Source organism: Hippocampus guttulatus, chromosome 11, assembly GCF_054856545.1.
Source record: "Hippocampus guttulatus isolate MCC_2025c chromosome 11, RoL_Hgut_1.0, whole genome shotgun sequence".
In the NCBI taxonomy this organism is placed as follows: Eukaryota; Metazoa; Chordata; class Actinopteri; order Syngnathiformes; family Syngnathidae; genus Hippocampus; species Hippocampus guttulatus.
The window spans coordinates 17641035-17654744 of NC_141271.1; the positions used below are offsets into that span (position 1 = coordinate 17641035).

Below are 13710 nucleotides of genomic sequence, written 5' to 3' on the forward strand. Positions count from 1 at the left end.
TTTATTATTTTATTAATAAAAAAACACACACACATACATACACACACAAAAACATTTACTCAGTCACACACAGCGCAACTTGTGACACATTTCATGGAGGAAGACATTAATGACAACTTCCATACGCTGACTTCTGCTCATGTAGCTTAAAAAATAAGTGTCCCTGTATTGCAGCTGCCAATTACACCTTGACAGCAGACATTGAAATAATTTGCCTGGCGGCATCGATTTCAAAGTAAAGCAAATGGCTCAGAGATTTAGAAAAAGCTGTTTAGCATCTCTTAGATGTTGGACAATGTCACAGTGGCGGTGAATTCCATTCGTTTTTTGGGTTTAATCAGTGATCTCGCCACATTACTTTGATGCAAAAAAAAAAAGTCACCACAGATAGATTGTATTATAAAATGTGTACTTTTCTTCCTTCTCTTTTATTATGCTGGAATTAACACACTATGACAATTAATTAGTCAAGGAACATAAATTGTTTCGCAAATCGACATGGTGTTAAAAAACTTGAATACCTGTCTTCAATATAACACAAGTCTTCCTGCATTCATCTTCGGTTTCAAATCGATTGTCATTCCCAGCGCAGCCGCCGTACCAGAACTGTGCGCAAGAATTAGCCTGTTTATCATAATACCAGCGGATGTTGTACGCTCTGCAGGTGCCTTGGTCCAAGCCGAGGTTACAGCGGGGATCACGAAGTGCAACTTCTGAAGGAGAAAAAAACAAAAACAAAACCAATCCTTGTGATGAAAAGAAATGCAAAATAAATGAAGTGAGATTAATTTCAGTCAGTACTCACCTTCAGGCAGGACCGGACTCACCACTGGCTGCAGCTGATTCGATTTTGAGGATGAAGATCCTGCAGTGGAGGTTGATGAAGAGGAGGAGGAGGAGGATGAAGATTTTGATGATAAGACTGCTTCTTTGGAGACAGCGCTTTCCTTTACACGTGGCAAACTTAATGTTTTGTTCACTACAACCACGCTGCCACTGGCCCTCACGTGGGCCCTCAAGTCTAAATCTTCACCGTCCTCGTCTTCTTCAACCTGAGCGAGACCCCCAAAACTATTTCAGTATTTACTTTGTATCTGACATCAGTATTTGTAAATAATTCTGGCAAATGACCTGAATAGGAAGTGGATCAGCACTGATGGGCAGCGTGAAAGTGTCTCCACGGCCGTGGCTGTTGGCACGTCTCACATTTGTGACTTCCTCTTGGTAACCGTTCCCGTTTACCTCATTCTTGGTTGTTCCATAGCCATCGTTGAATCCATTAGAATTCTGGCCGTATCCGTTATTTCCATGAATGCCGACTCCGTTGTTGCCGTTCCAGTGCCCGTTTGCGATGCGATTGTAGATGACGGCACCGTTTTCATCCTCGCAGAACTGGCTGATGAGTTTGGACTCTAGTGCTGAAAGCACAACATGTCGAAATGAGTTGAGATCTCAAGGAAATTATAAAACTTTGAGGGAGAGTGTCATGCGGATTTTCGCGATTCATGCTAGGGCTGTTTAGATTGTTGTTGTCGTCCCGAGTGAATTGATTAAAATGCCTTTTCAGAACAATTTTTACCGCATTCGATTATCACCTGGCAGAGTGTTGAAGTCATCAATAAGGTACATGTGTTCGCTATCAGGGTCAGAGGCAATGAGGTTGAGTTCTCTCAGAAATTCCGCCTGCGTCGGATCCGAAGAATTGACGATGCCCAGAGCATACATCTCGATATTTGCAGCATGGGCCTCTCTCACGGCGATATCGAGTTTAACAGGCTCTCGCTTGTCCGCCTGACCATCAGTGATGACGATGGCGACCTTCCTGACACCGGGCCGGGCGCTGTAGAAAGCCTCCTGGGTGGCCTTTCTGATGGCGGTGCCAGTATAGGTGCCCTCGCCCATGTAAGGCATCTTTCGGATGGCCTGCTTCACATCTTGTTTGTTCATGTAGCGGACCAAGTTGAACTCCAAATGGACGTCCAGGCTGTAGAGGACAAGGCCGATTCTCGTGGCATTGCGTCCCACGGTGGTCCGGTCCACCAGCCTGGTGACAAAATCTTTGATGATTTCAAAGTTGTCGGGGCCGACGCTCTCGGAGCTGTCGATCACGAAGACGAGTTCCATCGGCCTTTCTTTGCACTTGACGCCGCATCCTGACAACGGCAAAACACAGTTTCCACTTTGATAATCACTCGCACGTTGCATGCAACGCCAGAAGAGCTCAACAGTATGTGATTCTGAAATCAGAGTCATGGTATCTACATGATACAATCATATACAGTACAGTAGTATCCAGTGAAGTTAGTTTGCCCAAAAATTTGACAAGTATTTAATCTGAATGAAATATGTGTTGACTGTATTTTCACTGTTCTTCCATAGGTCTTGGACTTATCAAATGTATAATTTTGAGAGGAGTCATATTTATATATTTGCAGTATTCCTAATACAGACACATTCATTTGACTCACACTTACCACAGATTTCTTTAATCAGCTTAATAATGTCCTCTCTCTGAAAAACAAAACCAACTTTATTAGAACCAAACCTGTAAAGTTTGTCCGAGCAATCGGAGACAGATGCAAATGAACTTACTGTAAGGCCCGCGTCTCCTTTTGTTCCTGTTTTTCCCTGTTATTTGATGAAGCGTCAAGAGTTTTAATTGCTTCAGCAACTTCAGTAAAACATCACAGTTATCTAGTTTTAAAAATGTATTATTCACATCTATCTATTGGATATCGTATGCTGAGCAAAGTCTATTTTTACATACTGCTTCACCAGGAAGTCCTGGATCTCCCAAATCTCCCTTGGCACCTTTCATTCCCCTCTCACCCTGAGACCCACGGTCACCCTGTATCGACAAAGGATATTTCATCAGATCATCCGGTCCCATCGAGGAGATGATATATGCAACGGTCAAAAATAAATAAATGAAGACACTTACTTTAGCTCCAGGAAAACCATCTCCTCTCGGCCCTCTTGGCCCAGTCATCCCTTGGGATCCGGGGTCCCCCTGAAGTTAGATTAGTCGATAAACGTTCAGATATAGTGAGTCCTAAGTCCTAAAAGTAAGTGGGATGCGAACTGGTGGTGATGTTTACCTTTGGTCCTTGAATACCCTCTCCCGGTGGTCCATTTGGACCAGGAGGTCCTGCCCTGCCAACATTACCCTTGGAACACATTAAAAAAAAAAAACATGATCAATAATTCAGGTTCCAGCGTTTATCCAGACCAGAAATGGCCATTGCCAAAGAAATTGCCAAAAAACAAGCACATCATAACAATCTTTGTTCAGAATTGGTAATGAAATGTCCTTTAAAATCATATTTTCAGTGTGTAAACTTTAAGCAAATCGCACAGTTTGACAGAAATATGCTTGAAATAATCTAGTGATGGTCTCACTGGAGGTCCTTGTATTCCTTCTCCAGGTGGGCCGGGCAAACCTGGCAATCCTCGAAAGCCAATGTCACCCTGGAATAGACACGACAAACTAATTTGAAGTCATCCTTCAAACATAACCTGGAACCATGTCAAATGGTCAAAGTATAAAGTGAAACCTTTGGTCCGGGAATTCCTATTCCTTCTGGGCCTGGCTCTCCTGGTAAACCTGGAAATCCTGGGGGGCCCTTGAAAAGAAATATGTCTTCTTGTTAGCGATATCAAAGGCCGGCTAAAAGTGTCAACGTCCCAGTCGGTGGTTTTACAAACCAAAGGTCCTGGGCTGCCTTCGCCTTTTGGACCAGGTGGACCATGTGGACCGGTATTACCTCGATCTCCCTGATGGAACAAAACCCAGTTGAGATGATATGAGGAACACAATGCTGATGTGTTTCATTCATTTCGTAAAACACAAATACCTTTGGACCTGGAAGTCCGAGGCCTGTTTCCCCAATCGGTCCAGGGGGACCAGTAGGACCTAGATCCCCCTGAGGACAAGAAATTGAAACCATAGTGACGATTACCATAGTGATGTATTTCACTGCATTTGAAGAGCGAACAACCGGCGCTTCAAGGTGTGTCCAGGACAGATTGATGAATAAACAATTAGTTATTCACCTTTGGACCAGTTATGGATCGTCCTGGCTGCCCCGGAATGCCTTGGTTTCCTGGAACCCCACGTTCACCCTAGCAAGTATTTGGACATGAGCTCATTTGTATTTTGAAGTAGTTTGCATTATTCTGCCATAAGCTTTTTCATATTAAACATTTAATTCATGATACATTGATTCCATACCTTTGGACCAGAGGGTCCTGAGATTCCAGGAGGTCCATGTAAACCACGGATGCCCCTCAAACCCTGGTCCCCCTTTGAAGGAGTACCACACATTGTGTTACTCTTCTGTGCTGAGATTTAACATCCTAAGTACCAAAACCAAAATACAAACCTTCTCTCCTTGAGTGCCAATTCCCGGTAGTCCCTCAGAACCTCTTGAACCGGGCAACCCGGGCTCCCCCTATAAGTGGGAAGAGTAGATCAGATGCAGAGACTTTTTCGGTAGTTTGGTTAAAACCAGAGTCGGTGTAACGTTCCGTACCTTCTGCCCCGGTGCCCCGTCCTCTCCTGGAAGACCAGGCAAGCCACCTAAGCCAGCAGATCCGGGTTCTCCCTTATGTCATTACAAAGAAATCATTCGATAATAGATGGATGCATCACATTGATACGTGCAGCTAAATAATATCATCGTCTATTCATTAGCAAGAAGATATTGAAAGAGGAGTTGTCTCACCTTTGGACCAGCTTCACCGATACCTCTCTCTCCTGGCGATCCCTGCTCTCCAGGTAAGCCTTGATCCCCCTCGAGAAAGAAACAGAAAGTTGGTACTCAAAAATGATACAAAGGATGTATTTATCGTTGATGTATTTGGACATTTATATTTTCGAGAGCTGTTTCCACAAACCTTTGGTCCAGGCAAACCCTCTCCCGGAATCCCTCTTACTCCCGGTGGGCCCCTTGGACCCTCAACTCCCTGGACAGTCATCAAGGTTCATTTCAGTAATCCCAACTCTTAAGTGCACGTGTTAGGATGTGAAGTGACCAAAATTTAAATTGGTTTGCTGACCTTTTCTCCCTGTATGCCCACTCCTGTCAGCCCAGTGGGCCCTGGGGGACCTGGAGGCCCCAGTTCACCCTGAAAGGAAAGTACCAAAGTCATAGAATGGAGCAGATAAGTGAAAGAACCCCTCAAATAGTGAAACAAGCATGACGTTTGGATCAGATACTTTTCAAATGTCACTCTTTAAAAAAATACCGCTGGCCACGCAAAATCCCAAGATGGTGGCCCCAAAATCCAAGATGTCCGCCCAAATACTTTTTTTCCCATTATTCCCGAAATGTCTTAATTTAGAGACTCATCAATAAAATTCTTCACAGAATGATCCAATAATTACAATTGACTTGCCCGTTCTCCTTTAATTCCTGCACCCTGTTGTCCTCTTGATCCCCTCGGTCCCGGGAGCCCTCGATCCCCCTACGGAGCAAAATCATGCGGTGTTAGTTACATCAGAACCACTTGATGTTTATTGGGTCCTTGCCAAGTTTGTATTGTTGTTCGGTGAGACACTTAAGAAGAGGAGCGTGTTGGCTCCTGTTAGCCACTTCATTCAGATGATCCAACCTGAAAGGAATGGAAGTTAGTATTTCTTTTTCCTTTCATACCATCTCCTGTCGAGATGATTCCCCTCCAGTGGGCTTTTTCCAATACCTTTTAAAATGTAGACCGAAAGAATAGACCGCTTGGAGTTTGTGTAATGAAATGCAATTTAGTGCATTTGGATGCGTGGGTGGCTCATTAGCGGATTGTTAGCTCTGCAGAAGAGGTATTTATACCAGTAACACCCAGCCCAGGAAGTTTGGCTTTGGTCAAACAGATGTGTACTCGCCTGAGGACATTTCAAGTGTTATTTCACACAGGTTTGTCAATACCTACAGCAAATAAATCTGAATAAAGAAAAAAAAAACACAGTTGCTGAATACTGAGTTTGTACCATTCACGGCAGATGCGAGATATCGCATCTCAGCAAATCTCGAGATACTTCAGCATATCTTCGAAACGTAATAATACCGTACCTTTGGGCCAGGAAGGCCCTCACCGGTTGGTCCCTTTTCCCCTTGAACACCTTGTGGCCCTTGAGGTCCCTGTGAAAAAAACATTGCTTATATTGGCTATCGAGCGTTGGTTTAAAACATTTGCTGTGACAATAATATAAATGGACAATTCATTCAAGAGAAGAACTTACTGGTGGACCGTGTGCACCAATGCCTGCAGGACCAGGAGGACCTGGGCGCCCCTGGAATCCCATGTCACCCTAGAAAAGTTAGGTAACAGGATGTATTAACACACACGCAAATGCAAATGAGACACAGTTGGAAAAAAAAAAAGAATTAGGCAAAAGATAAGTCTTTTTGCATACTTTTGGTCCAGGCATCCCAATGCCAGTTTCTCCCTGAATACCTGGAGGGCCGGGTGGTCCACGTTCCCCCTGTCATCAAAATATCGGGTTATCAGTCGGGTTATCAGTCGTCTCCTCGCAAGACAGAAAAGGTCTGTCAGTGCATAAAAAGATAAAATGCTGCTGACATCTGCAACATTGGACAACAAAAAAAACAACGACCGGTATTGCTGCACATGCATTTTGCACAGACATTAAATTTCACCCTGTGGCATGTTTTAGAGACTATAGAAGCTCTTTTGTAGTTGGATTACATTCTACATCGTAATTGTGCCGGATCGCTACCCGGCCAATATGTGACACTTGCGATCCAACCCATTGTTAATAATTACACAATTTTGTGCTTCATGATTAATTCATTGCGGCACCTCCCGCTGTGAGCGACTTGGCCATCGAGGGGCAGTATAACACCGTCCCGCAGACATAAACGAAGAAGGGTTTCACAACTACTAGAAGTTACTCAGTAAAATGCAGTGATATAGTTGATTTTTATTGAGGATAAAGAATATATGCATGTGAGTGTGCCTTGTTTTAAATAAACAACATGTAATTTTCTTAAGTTTGTTTTACTCTGACAGCACACTTCAACTGGAAGGGGTATTAAGCATCTTGAAGCCTCTTCTTTTGAAGAATTGTTCACTCTCTGCCAATCTGCTCTTTGCTGTGAAATCACTTAAATTCATTGTCACCTTACAGTGTACGTCAAATTTTTGTGTGTCAAAGCAAAAATTGTCCAAACAGCTCATCCCTTGAAAAATTCATCAGTCAGGTGGCTCTCAAGGCCCCGCTGTCTATCCAACCCAAACTACATCAGTACTCAGTAGCATGATTTACGCCTGTGGAAATGCTGTACACATGTCCTCACATGAGAACATATCCTGAAGTCGGTTACTGCATGTTATACACAAAATAGACACTGCTGTTGGCACTTCCTGAGTTTAGATTTTAAAAGCTGGATACAATCCAAGATGAGCGATTCCTTTCTGATGGTTCATTCTTTCACGATTATAATAATAAAGGGGAACGTCAACAAATGCTTGCTAAGGGGTCTTTTCTGGGGCAATCATCTTCCTGTGGTGCACATTAACACACAGTGGTGGTGAAATTTCAGCCTGTTGTGAAAAGTGATGATCAAGGAAATTGCGAGGTAGCAGAAGGTGTGCTTAAAAAAATAATAATAATAAAAAGGAAAGATGCTAACCTGCTTTCCCTGCGGGCCCTCTGGCCCAATGTCTCCATGTGGTCCTGGTAGCCCCTGGACACAAATAACATCCAGTTAAAAACAAAAGTGTGTGCATCTGATTTGGTATGTTTGAATGAGAGGGAAGGTTGACATGTTTGAGAAGCGGGTTAAAAGTCAACAGATAATAGTTGATGTAATATCCTTACATAGTTATAGAATTGTTGATCTATGCATTGTCTTGAATGAAAAATATTATTTACATTTCCTACTTGTTCTTCATACTGATTCAATAGAAGAAAAAAATCATCTTTACAAGACTATTATCATATATGATGACTTGCTCGTCAGTATTTACCAACCTGCAGTCCTCTAAGTCCTCTTCCACCAATCAAACCCTCAGGACCCTGCAACAGGTCACATGATGACAAAAGACACATAAATATTGCAAATTAAAATGTATAAATTGTAATCTTTTATTCATGTTGTCGTACCCTGTCTCCTTTGATTCCCGGAGTGCCGCACTCTCCCCGTTCACCCTGGGGATAGATTGCCAAGTTCATGCCCATGCCGACTTGAACTGCGTTTTCGAAAACGATCGGTCATCTGTTATCCCCATCACTTGCCTGTTCTCCTTTGTAACCCGATTTTCCCTGTAAATAGATTTGATTATTAGCTATGAAAGTGTCAGGTACACTAAAACTGGACAGATGTTAATCAAATGTGTGGTACAGTTACCTCGGCGCCGTCTCGCCCGGGTATACCACTTATTCCAGCTTCACCCTGTAATGTCACCATGATATCAAGTCATTATATCAGTAGAATATTGTATTTTTTTTTTTTTACTATAACTCACCCTTTTTTCCCAGATTTTGGCTGGTTCTGCAACCTATACACAGGTGAGCTTGTATCTATTAGAATCTGAGCTCAAAATTTCCTGTTCCCTAATCGTGTTGACCGCGGTTCACGAGTTCCGATTGGATATCGAAACGTCCCCTTCTAAGTATGGAAACGTTTTTCTTTTGATTTTAAAATGGCTTACCTTCACTAGAATCTTGACGCAATAACCAACCAGGATTCTACCATTGGCCGCAATGCGACGTGAGATTCTAGTTAAGGTAAGCCATTTTAAATTAAAAAGAAAAACTGTTTCCATAGTTAAAAGCAGACGTTTCACATCCATCCAGAACTTGTTCGCTGCAGTCAACATGATTAGGGAACGGGGATTTTGCTTGCCAGTCCGAGCTCTACTCTTCAGTGGTTTCAGTTTTGTTAAATTGCCCCCCAAAATGCCACCTACACTCCAGAATGACATACCCATGTTTTTTCCTTCTTCGTGATACATTTTTTGACTCGTGCAACTTATAAAATACGATTGTGCTTAGACAGATTTTGTCATTTTAGAGTAAATGAATCAAACAGCATGACCTCTATTGTTAGGTTAAGCCAGAACGTGATTGGATGCAGGTTTTGAAAAGACAGAAAGTTTGTCCAAATGACTCTGCTTGGCTTAATTTTTCCTCTGTTAGGACAGCAGTGTTTGAAAAAAGTGTATACGGGTACCTAATATTCTGAAACCTGGAGAACACAGTATATACTGGAATAATTGTCCTCTGTAATTTGGGAAATATTTTCAGACCCATTTCCCAGTGTTGAGGAAATAACTTGTTTCAAACTGGAAAATGGATCTCAGGTGTGCAACCTTTAAAAAGGTATAAATAACTTTTTTAATGCTTGTCAGTGAAGAGGGTCAAGCCATGCGTGTGTGGAGGCGCACACCTTTTGTCCTTTTAGCCCGGGGGCTCCATCTTCTCCTGGACGACCTTTCTTCCCCTGAAGAAGGAAACAGAATCACACTTTGGCATTTGGCAGCTCGCTTGATTGTAATAAATTCCCTTCTAGCCATGTAAAGAAAAAAAAATACACTTTTAGGCAGGCTGAGACACCAAGACAGACAAGTGGGGGGGGGGGGGGAGATCAATGTAATGCTGTTTGAGTACCTGCACTTATGCATGACACCATGAGTCACTTCGAGATGACGTCTGGAGCATAAATAGGGCATGAGTGGTCTCGCCCTCTGGGGGTGGGGGTCAATGAGTCGAAACGCACCTGGATGCATGACAGTTGCTATCCCCCAGACATTTGTTGGTTCGTGACCATTAAACCAATAAGAGCAATTATGAGAGCAGCCTTGTCTGAACGGAAGAATTTCAAGAATCTCTCTCTGGAGAATGCACCTGGTTAATGGTCGGGCAACTGTCTGTCAGCAGCCGGTGAGTCTTTGCCAGCGAGTTTGCATAAGCATCTCCATGTACGTGCGCAAGTGCAGGGTTGAGAAAATCCAGTGCGATCATGCACAAAGGAAACTGTTACTGCATAGGATTCCACATGCTGATGTCAAGGATACAGGTATGGGCATGAAAAAAAAAATGCCTCATTCGAGTGACCAAAAAACGGTTTAATTTCAGTTTGACATATTTACATGTGTATATGCACACACACATACACACACACACACACACACATTTATTGCTTGTGTTTGTGGGAAGAAGACTATGAAAAAATAATGGCATGTTAATTTTCAATTGCAAACGTGAAGGGGCAGGGGGGGGGTTATTTTTACAAACCAACCCTACTTTTATCTTCTCGGGTATTTTAATGACGATAATGCCTAGTTCTGATGTTTGTTGTTGATGTTTTACTTTTTGTCATTATTATGGTGGTAAATTACAGTTGTTTGGACCTGTCGTCGATGATGCAGAGAGGTGTTTCTAATGTTTTGCCCCTCTCATGAGTAAAATATGCTGATCAAAATATAATCCTCCTTCCGACAGTATCAATCAAAATTCAGCATTTTTATCTTTCAAGGCAGGATTTGTGATACACTGCCTCCATTGTATTTCATTAAACTGTGCAGATGGATCTGATGAAGTGAAAGGAGGCATATGTCGCTTTTGAAAAACGCGTACAAGTTAGACAAAGGGAGCATTTAACATGATTGTTTGAATGTGTGCAATTGACATTCACACAAGAGATTGGGGGGGGGGGGGGGGAACTGTCTTGGAGGCATGTCGACTTCTGACACTTGAAAAGAAGTTGCTACTCACCGCAGGCCCACCGAGGCCCCTCTCGCCTTTCTCGCAGGCACAGTTCTGAGCCAGAGGGCACTGAGAAAAAAGAGGAGATACGTCATGTTAGCTTTTGAATCAGTGTCGTATTTATGATTCGGCCAAATTTCAATGAGTAAGTGTATGTTGTTTCCAGGTGAAGCAATACTTACTCCTTCATCAGCGAGGTCAGTCTGCGAATAAAAGCAAACATCATTAAAATTGCATTCTTATTCATGTTCAAATATGGTTACCTGTATTAAGATAACGGTAACGGAATTATTTCTCTTGCTGAAATTTAGCAAAAGCAGCATACATCAGACTGGTTTAAACAAACAAACAATAAATGAAAAAAAAATATGTAGTAAGAAAGTGATTTGTGGCTGTCACTTGAATTTAAAAAAAAACGCGAAATGTATCTTAAAATATAAAATATTAGACATTATTAGAGGCAGGACGGTGGTCGACTGGTTAACACATCTACCTCACAGTATAGAGGCGCAGGGTTAGATTCTGGCTCTGTGCTTCCTGTGTGGAGTTTGCAGAGTTTCCCTGTGCCTGCGTGGGTTTTATCCGGGTACCCCTATTTCCTCCCACATTCCAAAAACATGCATGGCAGGCTAATGGAAAATTCTAAAAGGGGGCTTGGGTGTGATTATGAGCGCGAATGATTGTTTGTCTATGTGTGCCCTGCGATTGTTTGGCAACCAGTTCAGCGTGTCCCCCACCTACTGCCCGAAGACAGCTGGGATAGGCTCCAGCACCCCCCGCGACCCTAGTGAGGATAAGTGGATTGGAAAATGGATGGCTAGACACTAGAAGAGCATGAAAATGTGAAACTATTTATAAAACGGAAAAAAGAACCTTAAAATCGCAGTCATTATTCTTTCATTTGTTTTTCTGTCCGTCCAGTAAATATGCAAGCCTCCTGTGAGTAAATAATTGCCTTCAGAGACAACGCCGGATACTCACAATCTTTGTAGCCATTTTTTCAACAATGCCTTTGTCCTGCAAATTGTGGAGGAAGTCGGAAGTGGGAGAGCTGGCGAGGAGGCGCAGCTGAGCCACATTGGAGGGCTCGTTGGCCGTCCTGGTAATGCCCAGAGTGAAGAACTTCACACCCTGGTTCTTGACCTCAGCAACTGCAGAGAAAATATCCGGGTTCCTCGGGTGCGAGGAGCCATCGGTGAGGAGTACAGCTACTTTAATGCTGCCCGGACTGGACTCCTCTTGGTAGATCTTGGTCATGTTGGTGATGGCGTAGGTGGTGTAGGTGCCATGGCCGATGTAAACGATGGGAGCGATGCGGTTCTTGAAGTTCTCCGTGCCTCTCCAGTCATTAAATCTTTGCTCTGTGATGACGGTACTGCTGTACTGGAGCAGGGCCACCCTCAGACTCAAGCTGCGCCCTGTCGCCAGTTTCAAGCCTTTAAGTCGATCCACCAAGTTCATCGTAAACCGCTTCTCCTGCTCGTGGTTGTCTTTGGCACTCTCTGAGCTATCCAAGAGAAAGGCGAGCTCCAAGCTACAGTCCTCATCTATGATGGCTGCATGAAGAAATAAGAAGGGTCTGTTTAAACACTTTTGACTCATAGTTATGTGACCAAATTAGGTTCCTTAAACCATCCATCCATTCTGCGATCCGCTTATCCTCACAAGGGTCGCGGTGGGTGCTGGAGCCTATCCCAGCTGTCTTGGGGCAGTAGGCGGGGGACACCCTGAACTGGTTGCCAGCCAATCGCAGGGCACATAGAGACGAAGAATCATCTGCGCTCACACACTGAGGGACAATTTTGAGTGTTCAATCAGCCTGCCATGCATGTTTTTGGAATGTGGGAGGAAACCGGAGTACCCGGAGAAAACCCACACAGGCCCGGGGAGAACATGCAAACTCCACAAAGGGAGGCCAGAGCTGGATTTGAACCCGGTACGTCTGCACTATGAGGTCGATGCGCTAACCACCGGGCCACCGGGCCGCCGTTCCTTACACCAGTGAATCTCTATAACTATTAGTGTGCCATGAGCAAGAAACAGCACATGATGAAAGTCTTGTCAGCTGAAACCATTTTCAACCAACAGACCACACAAGCAATTATGGAAAGAATAAAATAAAAGTACTATGTGCAATGTACCGTAAATCAATTTAATGGAGTAAACGTAGTATTTGTTCTTCACAAAATAATCAAGTGAAAGTTAAAAATATGTCACTTCGAAACTACTCTGACAAATAAAATGCATCCAAATAGTGACTGAAGCAAATCCGACCGCATAAATGTAGCATTCTATTATCTACTCTGGCTGTCAGAGATCAGCAAAGGCGCTCATTCATTCTCACCAAAATTATTATTTAATCAGTGCAGTGACATATCACGACAGGCAGAAGAATTAAGAACATTTTTTTAATGGTCGACACATTTATTTTGCTTACCTTGCCCATCATAAATATTCGCAGCCATTGTTTTGGTCCGAGATTTGGCTCTTCTGTCATCATGCAAATCTTGAGCCCAGACACAAGCCAGACACAACAGCACTGATTCCAAAGAGAGGAACATAGTTGTCTCGACTACAAATAAAAAGAATGGCACGTCAATGACAAACTAAATGCATGTCGACAGAGAAACAGACTTCGCTGTTCAACCTACTTTGAGATGTTGCAGTATTTCAATGTGCTGTTTGGACCTGCAGCACTATCCACGTTGCACAAAGACCACCGGCACTCTCATTTACCATCCATCAGCAGCAACAGCGATGTTGTCCTTCTCCAAAGCAGAGTCAGAGAACCTGAGTATGCACACCTCCTTTATAAGGAAGGAACCACCCAACCAATTCAATGGATTCTTGCTCATGCAGACTCCCCTTTCTTGCCTCAGGGGCACAAGAAATCAGTTTAGTTTCTGGAACATTACGTGGAAAAAACAAAACAAAAAAGGTTGTTGAAAATGTGATACTCTCACGGCACCCTTCCTAAAAGCGCC

The 13710-nt window shown here is 43.3% G+C and overlaps 1 protein-coding gene across 1 annotated transcript; it reads right to left on the reverse strand.

Moving 5' to 3' along the window:
- Positions 1-54: 54 nt before the first annotated feature.
- Positions 55-13287, reverse strand: col28a2a (collagen, type XXVIII, alpha 2a). Its single transcript, XM_086123674.1, has 34 exons — positions 13164-13287; positions 11708-12282; positions 10909-10929; positions 10736-10795; positions 9408-9461; positions 8367-8411; positions 8255-8281; positions 8123-8167; positions 7991-8035; positions 7650-7703; positions 6410-6478; positions 6236-6304; positions 6066-6134; positions 5398-5466; positions 5059-5127; positions 4897-4965; positions 4725-4793; positions 4533-4604; positions 4383-4451; positions 4232-4303; positions 4054-4122; positions 3855-3923; positions 3706-3774; positions 3555-3623; positions 3400-3468; positions 3099-3167; positions 2942-3010; positions 2768-2848; positions 2593-2628; positions 2475-2511; positions 1596-2153; positions 1132-1418; positions 806-1052; positions 55-713 (listed from the first exon to the last, which is right to left on the reverse strand). The coding sequence occupies exons 1-34, from the start codon at positions 13285-13287 to the stop codon at positions 505-507; spliced, it is 3684 nt and encodes a 1227-aa protein (XP_085979800.1). The 3' UTR covers positions 55-504.
- Positions 13288-13710: the final 423 nt, after the last annotated feature.